The sequence below is a fragment of the Tympanuchus pallidicinctus genome, unplaced genomic scaffold, assembly GCF_026119805.1.
Source record: "Tympanuchus pallidicinctus isolate F22 unplaced genomic scaffold, pur_lepc_1.0 scaffold5, whole genome shotgun sequence".
NCBI lineage: Eukaryota > Metazoa > Chordata > Aves > Galliformes > Phasianidae > Tympanuchus > Tympanuchus pallidicinctus.
This window is the reverse complement of record NW_026294769.1, coordinates 56651097-56668686: the sequence shown is the minus strand read 5'-3', so window position 1 is coordinate 56668686 and position 17590 is coordinate 56651097. Positions and strand designations below refer to the sequence as shown.

The window sequence follows — 17590 nt, the reverse complement described above, 5'->3', positions numbered from 1 at the left end:
AACTGAAGGATGACTTCCTTTTTAACGTAATGAAACTTCATCTCTCTTAATGCTTTAGTAGAGATTCAGACATCTGGCTGCATAAATACATGTAGTTCCAATGAAAGTAGGCATGCTAAATATGTTTCTTGAGGAGAAGAATATAATGACATTTTGGGGTGGGATGAGATTACTGACATTAATACATGGCAGTTCTTAGCCCAGCCCTCATTACTACACTTACTGATTCTGCATACCATGTTTCTTTCACCACTGAGTATTTTGCCCCTCATCCAGTTACAGAGGTTTCCTGTGTCCAGCTGTGCCAGCAGTGCATCCCTCTCCTCAGTGCCCTGTTGTCCTCTTCTCCCCTCCCTTACTCTCTTGTGCCTCTCCTCGTTCCGCAGTTCCCAGCTCTCACAATGATGCCATGTTTTCCTCCTGAAGCCTCAAAACCATACTTGGCCTCTTTTGCCCCTCCAGTTGCTGCTTCCTTTCCCTCTCATCTGTAAATCCACTCAGTGTACAGTTTCTGGAGCAACTCTCCTCACTCCTTTCCTTTCCTACTCACACACTGCCCCGCAGCAGCCCTTTTGAAGCACTCCTGGACTTTCCAGATACCCTTTGGGGTCACCATGCATCCTCAGGCTTCCTGTGCTGGCTGCAGCCAGCCCGGCTGTGGTCAGGGTGACTCTCCCTTCTGAAGCCATCCTTCCTTTGTTCCTATCCTATCTCTTCCTTGCAGAAGAGATTTTGTGTAGAGCATTTCTCATCTCCAAATCATTTACTATTGCATTTCGGAGTTGTCTCTTGTCCTCCTCTTATCTCCAGTATTCTCATCTGTAAGTTCAATTGTTTCTGTGTAGAATGATTATTGACCTACCCCTTTCTCACCTCCTATTCAATATCAAATCTCAGGCTGTATCTGCCTTCTCTTTATAATCTTCACCCACCAACACAAATTAAACATGGCTAAAATAACAAGAAGCATGGGATACCTCTTGCTACATCCAGCCTTCACTGATTAATTTCATGATTAACACCATTGCCTCCATCCAAGTTTCCCAGTCAATATCACCTCAAACCTCCTCAAAATCCTTATCTAACTTTTATTTTCCATTCAGCTTTTCCTATTCCAACCCACCTACAAATTCTCAGTTTCTCATGGGATTTCTGTGACGTCTCCCTCTGGTCTCCAGGAGCACACACACCCTTCCCATCCCGCCTCCACATTTTGTTTGGTCCTCTGCCCTCTCCATCTGCCTGTGCTGCCCACCCACGGGAGCTTTTGGCCATGCACATGACCTCTTCCTGGTGCCTTGCAGCTCAGTACAGAAGTCTGTAAAGTTACCCTCTCCCACCCTGAAGCTGCCTACAGGCATTTACTACTCTGTACACAAATTACAATCAATCTGGGCAGCAATCCTTGTCATGTTGTGTTTGTACAACACAACAGATTTCTGCACCTAGATTGAGATTTCCAGACACCGCTGCACACTGAAAGATTCTTAAATCAGGAGCCCTCCATCAGACCAGAGCTCCTCATTCCCTTTTCCACCTCTGTCCCTGCTGTAATGCCACAGGTGTACAACTGAGAACGTTCCAAGAACCCAGAAACTCAGATTTGCCAGCCAGCACATTGGCAGGACACCACTTGATCAATTTTGTATTTTGGTTATCACTCTGATCTTATGGCACCTGGAAAAAGGTTGGTGCATCACCACCTCTGCGTCATTTTAAACCTATTTCCTAAATGAGCTGTTTTACAAAAAAAACCCAAATATTTCACAGCAAAAAGGCAGAGTTCTCTTCCCTTCCCTCTGCCCTACTCAGATACGGAGAATCTCTTCCCGCACACAGCCGAGCACGGCTGTCCGGTCCCTGCTGCACCCCCAGAGAGGATGCTCCGGTGCGCAGCGCCGCAAACCCGCAGCGTCCTCTAACCCGCACTTCGCTGCCCTCATGCCTTGGTGGGAGCAGGGAAGAGACAGCGGGTAAAGCACACAGCCAGCCCTACACGCACCGCGAACCTAGGGTACAGACAGCCCTATGCACACCGTGTAACCGGGCACACGGGGCACACAGGGCGTACTGCCAGCCCCACGGCGGGGACACATCCAGCCCCACAGCTGGGACACATCCAGCCCCACACCCCGCACTCAGAAGCCCGGCTCAGGGCAGCCCCGCCCGGCCCCGCTCACCGGCTCTCCCCGCGCCCAGCTCTCTGCTACCGGGGTCGGCGCCGCCGGGCTCCGGCGGGCTCTCGGAGTCGGTGTTGGTCAGCCAGGTGGACTCGGTCTCCCGCGTCCAGCTCTCGTAGTAGCGAGGCTCGATGGCGTCGGCCCGGCTGCCCCCGCAGCCCATCGCGGCCGCCGCTCACAGCCGCCGCCCCGGCATCATCGCGTCGCTCCCTCCCCGCGGCGAGGCACGGCCCCGGGCTCAGTACGGACACGGCCACGATCACGGCACGGGCCGCTTTCGCTCCTCGTCTCCCACTCGCTCACTCTCTCCGCCCCATCGCCGCCCGGCGTGCTCTCCCCACTCCTCCCGCCTTTATCGACTCCCTCGGCCGGCCTCCCTCCCTCCCTCCGCTGTCCCCTCCCCTCCCTCAAGTCTCCCTCTCCCCTTTTCCCCTTCCCTTCCCCCCCACCCCCGGCTTCCCCGCTACACCTTGCCGTGTCCCCGTGCTCCTCCCTGGGCAGGCCGGTCCTTACACAGCAAGCTCGGTGCAGCGGTCCTCTTGGCCCGTTTCTGCAGATTGCTTTATGTACCCGTTTTACACACATCACAGAACCACAGAATCATAGTAGTTGGGAAGAACCGCTGGGGATCACCCAGCCAAACCCCTCAGCTCCCTGCAGCAGTCGCACAGGAAAACGTCCAGGTGGGCTTTGAGTATCTCCGAAGAAAGAAAGTCCAGAGCCTCTGTGTGCAGCCTGTGCTCTGTGTGCCAGTGCTCTGTTACTCTCTCAGCAATGAAGATCTTCCTCGTGTTTGTATGGAACTTCCCATCTTGTGGTGTCTGCCCATTCCCCCTTGTTCTGTCCATTTGATTCTTGCCCTCCGGACACTTACCAGGATTTACGTGATCCCCTCTCAGCCCTCCCTGCTCTGAGCAGCCCCAGGTTACAGCCTTTCCTCATACAGGAGGTGCTGCTCCAGGCCCCACATTATCTTTGTAGCTCTCTGCTGGGCTCTCTCTAGAGTCCTTGTTGAACTGAGGACCTCAGATGCTCCAGGCCCCCCATCATGCTTGTGTCTTGCACCCCTGTCTCGTACACCCACGTGCCCCTCCTATATTTCACTTCTGGCTTTTGCAGCGCACTTTTTGCTGCTGTTAAATGGGGAACTGAAGGCACGATAATCAGTGCTTGACTCCAGGCAAATGTATGACCCTCCTCCCTGGACGCACTTTGGGAGGCAGCCAGGCATGAGAAGTGCTGCTGATGGGATTCCTGCAAAGCAGAATACAGCTTGGGCCAGTCAGCCATCCCAGTGAGACACGGGGTTGGATGCTGTCACACAGATGGCGCATGCCCTTCAGGCACTGCAGGACTGGACCTTGGGGGGGGAACTTCATCCAAAATGAACGTTTCTCCCATTCTGTAGTAGAGTGGCAGGCATGGCCGCCTTGCTCCAAGCACCTCATGGAGTGGCACAGAAGCTGTGCACAGCTGGAGCAAAGCTGCAGGAGCACAAGCTCTCCAGAGCGGAATGCCATTAGTACCAGAGTGTGCTGCAGGGCCCTCAGCAGGCCTTGGCTTCCTGCCCCCACCACAGGGCCCACTCGGGCTCAGGATGGACTCGGGGCACAGAGGGCTCTGATGTTGCTGATCAGCCCTGTGGCTCTGGAAGCTGATGGCTCCTCAGGTGTTCAGCTCACACCGCCATTTTGTAGCGACTTCCAGAGAGCACCCACTGCCACAGAATCCCTGAGAGGTTTTTGGTGTGTTTTGCTGAGCTTTGCTTTAACTTAAACATTGGGAAGACTCTTACTCAGCCTGTCTGAGTGCTCACATCCCTTTGCATCGCTTTGGTTTAGGTTCTGTCTGTACTCATATGAACTACATCTTCAGACATGACTTATCTAACACAGCCTCCAAAGCATTTATAAGCAAGAGAACAACACAGAGCTCATTCTTCTGTTTTGTTACTACTATTACCACTAGAGAGCAATGAGCCTATAAAGTAAAGAGGTTCTCTAGCCCTTATACCAAACCACGGTCACTTTTGCAGAGCCCTGTAAAAGATTCACGGGAGCACATTGCCTTCCTGTTCCTGAGCTAATGAAAGCAAGAAAGTGCAAAGATCACTGTGCTCACATCCAAATGCCTGAGGCCATTTCTGGTGGGTTTATTAAATCACTCAGATGACAGGCTGGATAATTTTCATGTCAAATATTAAGGCTTGAAAGATGAATTTTAAAAACATCCTTCAAAATAAAAACGTGTAAATAATGAAAAAAAATATATATATATTTATTAAAGCTTAGTAAGTAAACTGATGGATTTCATTTTCACCAGTTGCCATGTGGCTGTTCACTTTTGCTCCAAACCTGAGCTGAGGGCAAACCCCAAGATACGCTGCTTGTGTGAATGGGCCCCTGGCCATAAAGCACAATGAGCTATCAGAGCTAAATGCACTTTCCTGCACTCTGGATGACATGAAAACCTAGTGGTAGTTTCAATACAGCAATATAACAAGAATATTCAGTTGAAAATATTAGCTGTTGCTTGCATTTAGAATCATATCGAGAGAGCATGGAACAGAAATCTGCCCTCAGAATCAGAAGAACTTGCCACATCCAACCAACCCTAGGCATGAGCCACCTGCGCAGCGCTGCAGGAGAGGCTGCTGCTGGCCACACAAAGTCTGCAGCAATGGCACTAGGAGAAACCTTACGACTTTTTGTTTTCCTTCAGCACCTGAAGTGCTTCAGCCTAGCAGGAGTGAGATTGAGAATGCAATTTTTTTGTCTCATTTAATTTGTCACGCTGTTACCATCATGCCAGGAGCTTAGCAATGAAGTAAAATGTGATCTCTGTCTATTAATCATTAGTACGAGTATGGTCTCACATAAATCCTATTAACAGAGTTTGTGCTGTGCCGTAGCTGTTCTGGTTTCATGCTGCCTGGTGTATGACACGCAGCAAGTGTGTTTCTAATAGCTGCCAGTAACACCCTCTCTCTGTATGTGGCTGTTCCATGGTACTGGGAGAAAAGCTGGAGAATAGGCAGGGGATGAACAAGGGGAGGGTCGGCTTTACAATTGCAATTTTTCAAAATAGATTTTAAATAATTTGATTTTATACTTCTCCTCATAAAATGCAGGCAGATGTGGTAGAACCAATTATTACTTTCCCCTCACAACATTACAGGGTCAAGTTAACGGACCTGTACCCCAAGGGCTTTGCTAGCTTTTGGATGTTCTTTGCATGCTTTGTTCAAAGCAATGGGAGGTTTAGGCAAAAGATGTCCTACCTGTCTTCAGCTTTTAGGTGGTATCTGAGCTTGCTGTATTAGATGATGTTGTACATCATCTGATGCACACCAGGTGAATCCCTTTCTAGATCTCAGATTTTTTCATAAACCTGTTCCCTTTCTGCAGAAAAGCAGACAGAAGCTCAGGTTTACTTGCTTACCTTGCAGTTCAAGGCCAAGGTTAGGTTGGAAAGGGCCATTTGTCTCCTAATTTGCAGGTGTGCAGAGTATCCTAAGCACCATTGCGTTCCTGATAGATGCAGCAGTCTGTTAATGACTCGTGCAGCCTCATGCATAGTAGAGTTCTCCCCTCAGAGAGCCAAAATAGCACAGAAAGGAGGAGGAGGGTGTTTAAGATCCTTGGTTCAACCAACAGCAGTGACTGCCAGCTATCAGCTCAGGTTATGTCCTGCTGCACGTCTGAAACCAGGTGCCACCTCTTGTCCTGATGTCATTTGTGCAGCCCTTATGGATTTCAGTACTATATTCTACTTCTTCTCAACATCTTCTGGACTAAGTCACCAGCATCCCACAGACATGGGCAACTGAGGAGTTGCTCACTGTGGCATCTGCAGGAAGATGGGCTGGGCTGGGCTGTCCCTTTCTGCATGAGTGTAATTAAATCCAGGGCAGCCTTTGCGTCATCAGGATGTCACATAGCAGCACTATGGTTCCAGAACCTGATTGCTCTCAAGTCAGCCTATAGACATACAGACACAAGAATCCAGTATTGCTTAGTGTTACAAATGTTCTGTATATGCATTCCATATGTTTAAGATATGTACATTGTTTCATGTAACTACAACTGGACACTTTTTCTTTTTAGACAGGTATTTTGTGCACCTGAGGAGAAATTAATTATCTGTTTTGTGGCTGTTGGACTTCATCACTCTAAGCTTGCAATATGCCTGGAAGCAAGCTTACTTCTGAAGTTTTCACACTATATCCATGAGTCAGCTTTTCTCCTAACAGGCAGGCATTTACCTCAAGGAAATGATCTTTACTGTAATGAATTCTTGTAAAATACTATTTTCTTGGCTTGATTATTCAAATATTTCTCTAAAAAAAATTCCAAATGGGTACCATATGATTTCCACAATACTGTGCATTTGTTATGCTCATCTTCTGAAAAGGAAACAATGGCATTCATTTATCTTATGTGGCCATTCAAGAAAGTTGCCAATTTACTATTTAAGAATTACTGAAAATGAGATGGGGGGATGTCTCCAAACAGCCCACAATCAGAAAAAGGTTAATTATCCCATCCTTCCATTTCTCTTTATGTTTTATGTTTAAGAATGAATCCAAAATCCCAAAGCCCAAATAACAAAAGATTTCAGATTTGTACACCTGAGCCTGACAATTTAATTTCAAATTAGATCGAACCCCCCAGAAGAACAGCTATTCCCAGTTGTGAATGACTGCGATCCAGCAGTACCTAGATTTCCTGTGATGATGAACTGAAAATTTCAGTCACCTGAACTTTCCAAAGGGAAGTCTTTGGCTACGCTTTGTCCCTGCCCTGCACATCACCTGCTCTGCTGCAGCTCAGCCTTCCTGCCAAGCCCCTGTGAGAGACTGTCCAGCATGCTGTGTGCAGACCAAACTTCGACATCAGTATGCGGAAAGTTAAAATTTTACTTTCACCTCTAACTTCTGAAAAGTCAGGATTTTAAACATGTTAGAGTTTCCTTGACTGTGGAAATAAGGTATGGTACCTTTGCCTTTGGAAGGTGGCATCACCCTGTGCTGCGTGAACTCAGTCCTCTGGCATTCCAGCATGGCAGGTGGGTGGAAACGGCTTAGCAGAGCAGAGATGTGTGGCATGGTGATGATAGAAATGGGGTTTTGAGAAAAATAGGATGCAAAATATCAAGGATGTAAAGAAACTGCCTCAAGTTGGGCCATGGAAAGTTTAGATTGGATAGCAGGAAGAAATTCTTCACTGAGCTCGCAGACAAGCACTGGGATAGGCTGCCCATGTTGGCGGTGGAGTCCCCATCTCTGGAGGCATTTAAGAGACACACTGACATGTACCTTAGTGACTTGGTTTAGAGGTGGACTTGGTAGTGTTAGCCGGATGTTGGACTTAGTGATATTGTGGCATATAATTGACTATATGGCTCTGTACAGGGAGAGCTTGCTCTTGAACACTTCCTGCAGTTTTGGCTGTATTATTTTTTAACACACAGAGCTGCTGGTTGTTCTCATAGCCATTCCCTTCAGCCCAGCGTTTGAAAGGCATCAGAACCTCCAGCAGAGGCAGCACCATGCTGTGACAGGCAAGCTGAGATCTCCTTTTGAAGATGGTAAACCATCTTTCTTTGGCCCCTTTGGATATCCCAGACCTATTAAAATAAATAAAGGTAGTGAAACATAAATATTTTCTAGGACCAAATTTGTCAGCTGCTCACAGTGTGTTTGTTACTTAAGGGTGTTCCAACATCTATCAGCCAAGGAGCCTGAGTGCAGCAGCTCCAGTGCAATCTGCACAGTTACAGCCAAGGAAGCTTCACAAGGCTCACGAGGGCAATTTATGAGTGGTTCTGAGAGAGGAGTAAGCAGCTTGGCTTGCCAAAAGCCAGCCACTGGCCTGGGTGCCAGCTGTGGTCCCACTGCCCAGAGCCCTGTACAGCTCCTGCACGTAACCTGCGTGCTTTCTTTGCACTCTGTTTCAAGACAACAGTTTGTCCCTAGTTAAAAAGGTAAAGCATAAAATATAGTCATAAACTCAATGTTTTATGGCACTGAATAGCATCCTGTGTGGGAATTTATCACTGAAGATGTTCCTGGCAGAATGAATCTGAAGTTTTATGGCCCTAGCACACAAATCTTAATTAAAATAGCTCCAGTTTTTTCCTTTGGATGTGTTCCATCTGCAGATAGTACAAGATTAAGCAGGTACTGCTATGGTTTAATTGGTTACAGGTAATTTATTTATTTTGCTATAGACTTTAACAGCCCAAAGCAACAGCGCAGTGAAATCCAAACACAATCAGTAAGACACTAGGCAAGCACTCAGTTGGCTCTGTGCTACATGGAGAGATATGTGACCAGGGGGAGTTGCTAACAGTACACACACACAGTGCATTCTGTCCACTGTAAACACTAAACATTTTCCTCTGTACTCTTCTTATGCTTTGCACCCTTTTCTGCTTTGCCAAGAGGGTGGGAAAAAAAGGAAGAGGAGAACTGGAAGATTTCATCTGTGGGTGTTATCAGGGTTTTAGGTAAGAGTTCAGTTAGAAGTAATTACACTGGATTTTTAAATCTTGTTTTGCAATGTTATAGTCAGAATGATTTAAAACAGCAGAGATTGTCCCCGCTCAATAAGCACTTGGAGTATTTCTAAGCTTTAGCACAACTGAGCTAAACATCCCCTGCTGTGTGAATCTTCTTTCCAGCTCCAGTGTTTTTGCTGAGATGCTTCTAAATGGGACTGCAAACTTACCTGAGAGTAATTATTCTGCATTTAGTGCCATTCTTTGAAAATGTGGTTATGAAAGAACCTGACTCGCTGCTCGTTTCCTCTTTCATGCCCAAACACCATTCTGTCTACAGCAGCTCACCCTGAGACCCCTCCATGCACTCTCCTTGCTACGGTGCAAGCAGTCCCAGGAGCCGCAAAGCAGCCGGGACTGGAACCAGCAGCCTGCAGTGCTCCCCACGCACCACTTTGTACATGAAGATGTGAAACGCAACTGTAAATATTGTGAGGCCTCAGCCATTTCAGTTTGGTACACAGGGTGTGAGTCACCGGTTGCTGCACAGTGCCTGTGTTTGAGGCGTGTGTCAGCGCAATGGGAGAAGGCAGATGATACCGCTATTATGTGAAACCGCTGCCACCCACTGCAGTGACTCACCCGGCGTCACCCAAAGCATTTACATCAGCTTCAAAATACGTCTCCGTTATCTGTGCCCGTCTCAGCAGGTTATTTGTTTCTTCCTCCCGATCCTCCTCAGGTCGACAACAACAGGGCTGTGTGCTTTTCTACCGGGGGTGGTACAGGGCTGGAGGTTCTGCCTTCCCGTTGTCCATTTGTCTGGGACTTTGGGGGGTGCAGAACCACAGCAGCGTAACAGCGGCATTTTCCCTTTGCCCTAAATGGCTGAGCCCTTTCCTATGAGGGAGATTGTCTTTATTGGTTGAGATCTGCTGCCTCTACCAAGAGCAAGTCCATCTGCACTATCGTAAAGTGCTGAAGGAACACAACTGAGCCCTGATCTCTGTTTGCCTCTAAGTGCCAGTCTGTAAACAGCGAAGATTCGGGGGCCAGGAACCTAAGAGAAGGACTAGACAGTCTCACTGGTCACTGCTGGCATTTACTACTGCTCTGTGCACCTGTGGGCAAGCAAATTGAAGGGGGCAGTGGGTCAGATCTGGGCGGGAGCATTCAGCTGGAGCAGCCAGCTGCTGCCTAGTGGCAGTGTGGTGTCTTGCAACTGTTTTGTGCCTGGAATAATATTAAATAATTAATTGCATTCTTATTTCTTTGGGAAAGTTAACTCAATTATTAGTTTCCTGGTTCTCTGTCATACTTTGTGTGCAAAGGGACGTTTAAATACATTTGAGTATTTGGGTTTGAATTAACTGAAATCAGAATTAGAACATGGCTGGAAATTTGGCATTCTGGCTCTGCACCTTATTTCTAAAATTGGAGAAATTGAGTATTCCAGTGTTGGATTGCTGCCTGAATAAATATATACACATTGAATACAGCATATAAAACTAAAAAGACAAAACCACTAAAATATGTATCAAGCATTCTCAGAACACAGAGGGAAACTACTGACAGAGCTCTTCCATCTTTGTGCAGTGATAAGAGCTGGATAAGAGCCATATGGAGCAGTGGGAGAGCAGTGCTGTCAGAGGGGGCTACTGTCACGCCCAGGCAGCAGCAGCTCCTCAGCTGCCCCATCCTGAGAGATCTGCTGGGTCCATCTGTCCATCTGTCCTGTTCCGGAGACACCAGAACTCCAGGACTGTGTTTAAAATTTGCTTTCACCGCTCCCCCATTACTAATAAATGATACGGAAAGATCTCAGGTACAGCTCTGTCTGAAGGCACAAAGAAGAGCCTTCTGAGAAAGGCTCCTCTCACCTGCCCTCTGACCCAGACTGCACTCTCTGAAGTGTGGCATCTCACAGGCGTCTCGCACTCCCCAGATTCTCCACATTCTTTATTAGACATTCTCCATGCATCACTCTCCCTCACGAGTACCTAATTCCATGTCAGTTTTTAACAGCCAGAAAGCTTTCTATGTATTTTCTTAAGCCACTTTTTGACCTTCAGATGTACTTACAGCAATGCATCATTTTGAAAACCTCAATAATTTACTTTTCCCTAGGAATTTTTTGCAGGTAAAAGAAATCTGACTTCATGCCTTTGTTGGAACTACAGCTCACCAAAGATGAGGCTTTGCAAGAGCTTCTCAACACCAGAAAGCTATGTCCCATTCCCATCTAGATTTCTTTCCAGAAACTATTTTCTTCCTGCCCAGTCAGCACTGGCATGTTGAGCAAAGAATAATTCCATTTTATTTTCCTTATCCTTTCATCATCACATAGGGAGTAGGCTTTGGAAATCCATTTCAGTATAAGTAACTTTCTCCTAGAGAGGTAAATTACCCGAGTTTATAACCAGTGATATACAGGCATTTTGCTGTGGCACAGCTGAACAATGAGCTGAAGATTCAACACGATTTTTATCTCAGCAGTTATCAGTTAGCAGAGGTGTTTTGAATAATTTCTTCTTAGAGCACTATGACATTGCTGTTCTCCTTCAGAAGCAAAAATTTGAGACTCTGAACACTGTGTAATACATTTACATTGTTTTTAAGCATTATGGTTTTCTCTCTCAGCCTTTTTTATTAACTTTTTTTTTTTTTTTTTCCACTTTAAAAGGCAAATCCCACCTGTGGTTAACGCAGGAAAGAGACAATTTACTAGAATACAGCTGATCACAAATGGCTAAAAATGTATACTGACAGAGAACAGACAAAACCGAGGCATGCTTTGATTTTTGAGATGATGACCTTGGGGTGATTTCACTAGGACTGTGGCTTGCTGAGGTGTTATTTGCCACCTGAAGACCACATGCACTGCCAGCAGATAAGCTCCCGTTCAGTGCGCCATTTTGAGCCAGCTGCAGAAGTTAAGCTGTGGAAACTTGGTTTTTTGCAATAGTCCTGCAGGGCTTGAGGTTTACTCACTCACCATCTTCCATCAAGTGAAACTTTGTCATGAATGAATAGAGAATAAGTGTTACATAAAGGCTTGATAGCTTTGAAAGTCACCTTCTCCTAAGAATTTATCCATATCTACTTGGCATTGAATGAGAACTTGCCTGTGTTACCAATACACATGGCAGAATTTCTCCCGTGGCAACGTCACTTTTCTTGATCCATTTTCCACAGCACGCTTTAGGTCTCCTGGTGGTCTTCTCCCATGCTTCAGGAGATGAATTCACCACATAGGAGTTCATCAATCTAGAGGACACCAAGGACTGCAGATTAAAATAAATTCACTCTGCTCTTCTTCTTTCTGATCTTCTTGGGTAGCGGTGCAGTGCGCAAGGACAGGTGTAAATGAGTTGTAGGATCTTAACAGCGCCAGCCCTGAAGGTCAGGGAGAGAGGAGATCAGGCTCTGCTGATTTCTGGCAGCAAAGGTCCTCTTTCAAAAGCATCAAGAGTCCCTCTCAAAGTACATCAATATGGCTATGAGAGGAGGTCAGCAAAGTCAGTTCTGTCCCTGATAAAGAGATGTTTTTGTTTTTCCTGCTCTTCAGGAACAGAAAACACAAAGGTCTGCGCAAGATGCATGTAGATGTTAGTGTGTGTAAGTATAAAATGCCTATGAGAGGGGATCCAGTGTCCAGGATGTGGAGAAGTTTGCATGTGATCCCAGTGTTGGTCACTTCTGCAGAGGCCTTGAGGCAGTGCTAGCAAATGGCCGTACTTGCATGGGGCCCAGCCTGCTTCTCGGCCTCTGGGCTCACAACCTGGCCAAAGCCCTGCACCTGCTGGGCCAGGGAGCAGGATAAGTCAAATTGCAATTCCCCAAATTGGAATCAGCAGGTTCCTGGGTATGCATGGAGTAAAGAAGGAAACGGGTAAAGAAGAGAGGCCTACAGAAAGTCTCTCAAGTCTCTCAGCCATAATCATCAGTTGCCCTGAGTGCAGTGATGAGAGAGGGACTAAACAGCTATTTCAGTAAAAAAATCATTTATTTCAGTAAAATATCATTTTTCATCTGATGTCACCCAGCGTAGACAAATGCTACCCATTTGTGCCGAGAACATTCCCTGAAATTCTGGAATTATTCAGCTGTTGTTTTTAGAAAACATTGTGCTGCAGATCTGAACAACACCACGGGGCATCACCTCGCTTCCCCAGCAAGCCGACCGATGGGAATTGCTTTGGTACACGGGTTATTTATTAGCAGTTTGACCCTGCACCTGGGAGCCCTCACCATGAACTGTGGGTTTGTTGTGCATCTGTGCAAAGAGAGCAGCGTGACTCACCCGGACCCGAGAGATGGCAGGCTGATAGTAGCTGGGCTTGGTTGTTGTTTACTGTTTGCGTTCCTGATGATTGAGGCAAAGCAATGAGCCCAAATCTGCTGTCATTGAATGCAGATTTATCACCCATACAACGCGTGTGTTCAGCGTGGGACTGAGTTCGCACACAGCAGGTGGTACCATCACCTTTGTTTCATCTTCCCTGCGTGATTCACAGTGAGGATAGGGAGATAAATACCACACATTTAATAGCTTCAAGAATAGTTAAAAAGCAACAGGAATAACAGCAACAAAGAATGCTTCATCTTAAAGCTTCCCTGCATAAGACTGCAAAACAGGCTTGTGGAGAGCTCTGTGGAAGGATCACAGTGAGTTGGATACAGCAGAATGGAAACAGTACTTGGAATTTGGCAGGAGATTCAGGTTCCTAAGACTGCGTATGCCCTGCTACAGTCAATGGGGATCCCATTACTAGCTTGGAGAGCAGTTCGTAGATTGTCATTTGGAAAGAGTTCAAGTCAGGTGGGTGAACAAAACACCAAGTGCTGTATGATGTGCAGGCTGGCCTCCTACCATCTAGGAGGGCATGGACCTCCTGTAGGCCCCATTTCTTCCTTGCTTGTCTTCTCAGTTGCCCTATGGCAAGTCAGATGTCTCTCAACATGGTTCAACAACTGCAATTAGCTCTGTGCCTCTTCTCTATAGTGAGAGCCTGCACTTCCAGTGTACATGTAAGTTACACCAAGAGCAGTGCTGTCTGGAGCTGAATTCCATCTTGCATGGTTAGACTGCCTTCACACTGCCCCCTGTGCTCTTTGATTTCTTCCCAGGAGATGTTCCTGCTGATAAAGACCCCTTCTCCACGTTACACAAAAATATTGGATACTTCAGTATTTATTGCAAATAACAATATATCAAAGCAAAGATTTATTTAAATCAAAATATGATATTGTGTTAATAATTACATGGGGAAAAAAAAGAATATTATTAAAGCTGTAAAGTAACTGACCCACTCATAAAGATTTTTGTAAAATCTACAATAATCTCCTTTTGAAGGCTTGAATCTCACAGATTTGATTTGCTAGGAAAGAGTTCAAGAGGGATGACATCCCTACATTGGTATTTTAAGTATAAGTGGATTTTGAGTGATTGTTAAACTCTTTGGGGTCCCTGAATGAGAGCTAATGAGAGATACAAGGCCTGAATGAGGTAAATATATTATCTCCCAACAAAGCAAAGCAGCAGGGAAATTATAGGTTAGATTTACCACTTTGAGTGTAACCCGTACCTGATTGAAATAAGTGGCAAGACTGTCTTTAACTGAAATGGGGACAGTGTTTGACCAATTCATCTTTTCCACATTTGAAGCTGTAAGGTTTGAAGTGCTTGCATATTTAAATTTTTAAAGCACTTTTGTTATTAAAACCACTTTTTTCATCTCACCACGAAAGAATAATTTCCCACTTTTTGAAGCAATGTATTTCAATAAGGCCAGCTGAAGTATTTAACAAATTTAAAGCCATTTTTAGTGGTTTTAGAATTTATTTTTAGACAGTACTTATGTAATTATCTCAATATATTCTTCCATTTGAAAATTAGACAATTATTAGAAACAGCTACTTTACAGTAGTAACAGTATTACTCATTAGAAAAACAACAAGCTGCACATACCATCCTGGTGTCAGTTGACCTAATAGCTTTCCCAAATAGTTTCATTATACATTTTCCACAGGTTTGGGGCCCTCTCGAATGCACTCAGTGTAATGGGCCTGAAACTGCCATTTGCACTAATAGCGGCCTCACAGCAGCAATCATAGTGTTGGGCATGACAGCAATGAGCCTCTATTCGACACTTAAATGGTGCCCTAGCAGGCAAACTGGGCAGCGCTTGAAGATGGCTGCAATGAAGATGGTTGCAGTTGTAGATACACCATTCTGAAGGGCCAGGTTCTTCTTTCATTTCTCTAAAGAAAAAAAAAAAAAAAGAAATAACAACTTACATGAACAGGTTTGGAGAACCTCACACCTTCAGAGGTCAACCAGTGCCCCAAGGAATTTGTTCAGCGTGGAGAAGGGAAGGCTCCAGGGAGATGTTACTGTGCCTTACAGCACTTGAAGGGAGCTTAAAACAGAAATTTTTATATGTTTTTAAACTAGGAGAGATTTAGGTCAAATGTCAGGGGAAAATTCTTTACTGAGAAGGCAGCGAGGCCCTGGCACAGACTGCCCAGAAAGCTGTGGTGCCCCATCCCTAGAGGCGCTCACAGTCACACTGGATGGGCCCCGGGCAGCCAGAGCCAGTGGGTGGCAGCACGGCTCACAGCAGGCAGTTGGAACTGGCTGAGCTATAAGTTCCCTTCCAAGCAAAAACATTCTGTTCTATTATTTAGCTAACAGACTTGAGAAAAGGAGTGTGATGCTCTAAGCTGCAGCACCTCCACAGGCAGGGAAGCTCATGTCAATACCCGAATGATAACCAGATTTTCACCTAAATCAACTTGAAGATCTTTGCCACCTTCACCTGTGACAAAGATTGTTGAGAGATAGACACTGTCAGGCACTTGTCTCAATTCTCACTACAAGTGGGTCATTTACACGCCTGTACAAACTAACCATTTTGGACATGTAGGTGAAGAATTTACATCACACCCATTTGATGTTCAAGAAGCATTTTAATACTCCTACTTCATCTTGCTGAGGTCAATCTGTTTTGTTAGACTTCTCCCTGATTACATATTCCTATTCCCTGCATATTTCTATTAGGCTCATCTAAAGCACGTGAGCATGTAAGCTCAGGATGCTTGTGTCCACATTCTGTTCTGATAGAGATGTACGCACGCACTCTCCCCTGTCCTTCCCCACTTCCTGTGTTTGCAGTTGCTTTCTGTAAAAATTAAATTGTCTGTATGCTAAAGACACAAAACTTAGATCCCCCATTTGAAGAATTCTTGATTGCTTTTTCTATAGGGAAACTACTCCATCCTTCAGATAACTTTAAACACATAATAATAAGATGCAGCACTGGAGTCACCCCTGATAATTATGCATACATAATATACTTCTGACAAGCAATTCTGCATTACAGTCTTTTCATCTGATTTCCCACTGAATGAGTGTGGCAGATACTTCTGCTTTTCTGTGCAATAGGGAGCTGCTGGCATTCCTTTGCTACCTCACAGGTGGTCTTCTTAATAGCAATTACGACCTGTTTTTCTGGCACTTACTTACTAGGGGTTAACCTTACCCTTGAAATGAGATGTAAAAGCATTTACACCAACACCAGTATTTCTGGACGTGATTTTGCAATGAGCAACTGGGATTCTGGGAACAGCTTGGGTTTAGCAGCTGGTCAAAACTGCATTGTTTCCCTCTTGCCTCTACAAATGCTTTCTGTACTATTGGTGACTGAGAAATCCATGTATAATTCAATTTTTTCAAGACTCTTCATCAGTGGAGCATAATGACTAGATTGACTGAATAATGTGTAATTTGAGTGCATTTTGTTTGATGGCCCTTTAGAGCAGCACAGGCAGCCCCATGGCACGCGTTTGGTCTGGGGCAAACAGCAACAAGCAGCAACAAGCAGGCAGCAAGCCTCTTAACGACTAAACAGCCACCGAGGATCTGGTGAAATATAACCAATTCCAAAACAGTGCTGTCCAAGTAGCCTTAGTAATGCCTACAAACATTCACTTGGGTGAACTCGGCCTGTTAGGCTGTTGTTTAGCTATGGGGAATAAAGATTAGGAGACATCAGAATTCAGGACAAGCAAGTGAGGACTGCAAACATGGAATATTTCTAAGAAAACCAAGCTCCTGAGAAGGAAAGAAGAATATTGCTAAGCAACATGAAAGCATTCAGAACTGCAGCCTCTGGTAGTGTGAAGGAATATTGAAGAATGGCAGCAAAAATAAGACAGGAAAGTCAAAGTAGCAGAAAGACAAAAGCTGAGACTCAGGAAAGAGCAGCCAATGACATGATGAAAGGTGACATAGGAGAGCAGGAGGAGCCTGCTAAGGGCCATTGTCCCTGGCTGCTCCGGGTGGAGAATGGGTTCTCACTGTGCCGTGTACTCTAAATCAGAATTTGTTTTTGCAGTTGTTTTCCCCATCACGTTTTAAGGTGAAGTTAAGTTGAAAACCCTTTCCTGCCCAGAGCCTTGTCTTCCCCTGCTTTCCCCTGGATGAGAGCAACAGAGGGACAGCTGCTCCTGGGCTGGCTTTGCATTGCAACCATGATCTTGACAAGCGCTTCCAACACCCAGGTTTGTTTCCATCTCCCTTCTGCTACCGCTGGCGGATGTGCAGTGCCGCACGTCAGAGCAGGCAACCCACACAGTGGAAAACCCAGCTGGGTCTGTTGGCAGCTCTGCTTCCTCATTCTGGCCCCACCACTGCCACAAGGCAGGAAATGGCCAAATGGATTTACGGGGGAATAAAGTACCTGTGTAGTCCCGTCCACAGCAACTATGATTTCCTCCTGATGAGACTGGAAAGAAAAGGCAAGCCTGAAATCAACTCAAATAATAGACAGTGTAGCTAAATCCAGTTCTGGAATCCTATATTTTTAATTTCAGATACAATATGAATTTCTAGGTAGCAATTGTGA

At 45.7% G+C, this 17590-nt stretch overlaps 1 protein-coding gene and 1 long non-coding RNA gene across 3 annotated transcripts in view; one reads left to right on the top strand and one right to left on the bottom strand.

The window, feature by feature from the left end:
* BAALC (BAALC binder of MAP3K1 and KLF4) overlaps positions 1-2529 on the bottom strand; it is a 38365-nt gene extending 35836 nt beyond the window's left edge. For both annotated transcript variants that reach the window (XM_052704771.1, XM_052704772.1), the window contains exon 1: positions 2181-2529. In XM_052704771.1, the coding sequence (XP_052560731.1) occupies positions 2181-2343 (163 nt within the window). In that variant the 5' untranslated portion in view covers positions 2344-2529. The remainder of the gene's footprint in view (positions 1-2180) is intronic.
* LOC128091540 (uncharacterized) overlaps positions 1-17590 on the top strand; it is a 340253-nt gene that overhangs the window by 318896 nt on the left and 3767 nt on the right. The window lies entirely within an intron of this gene.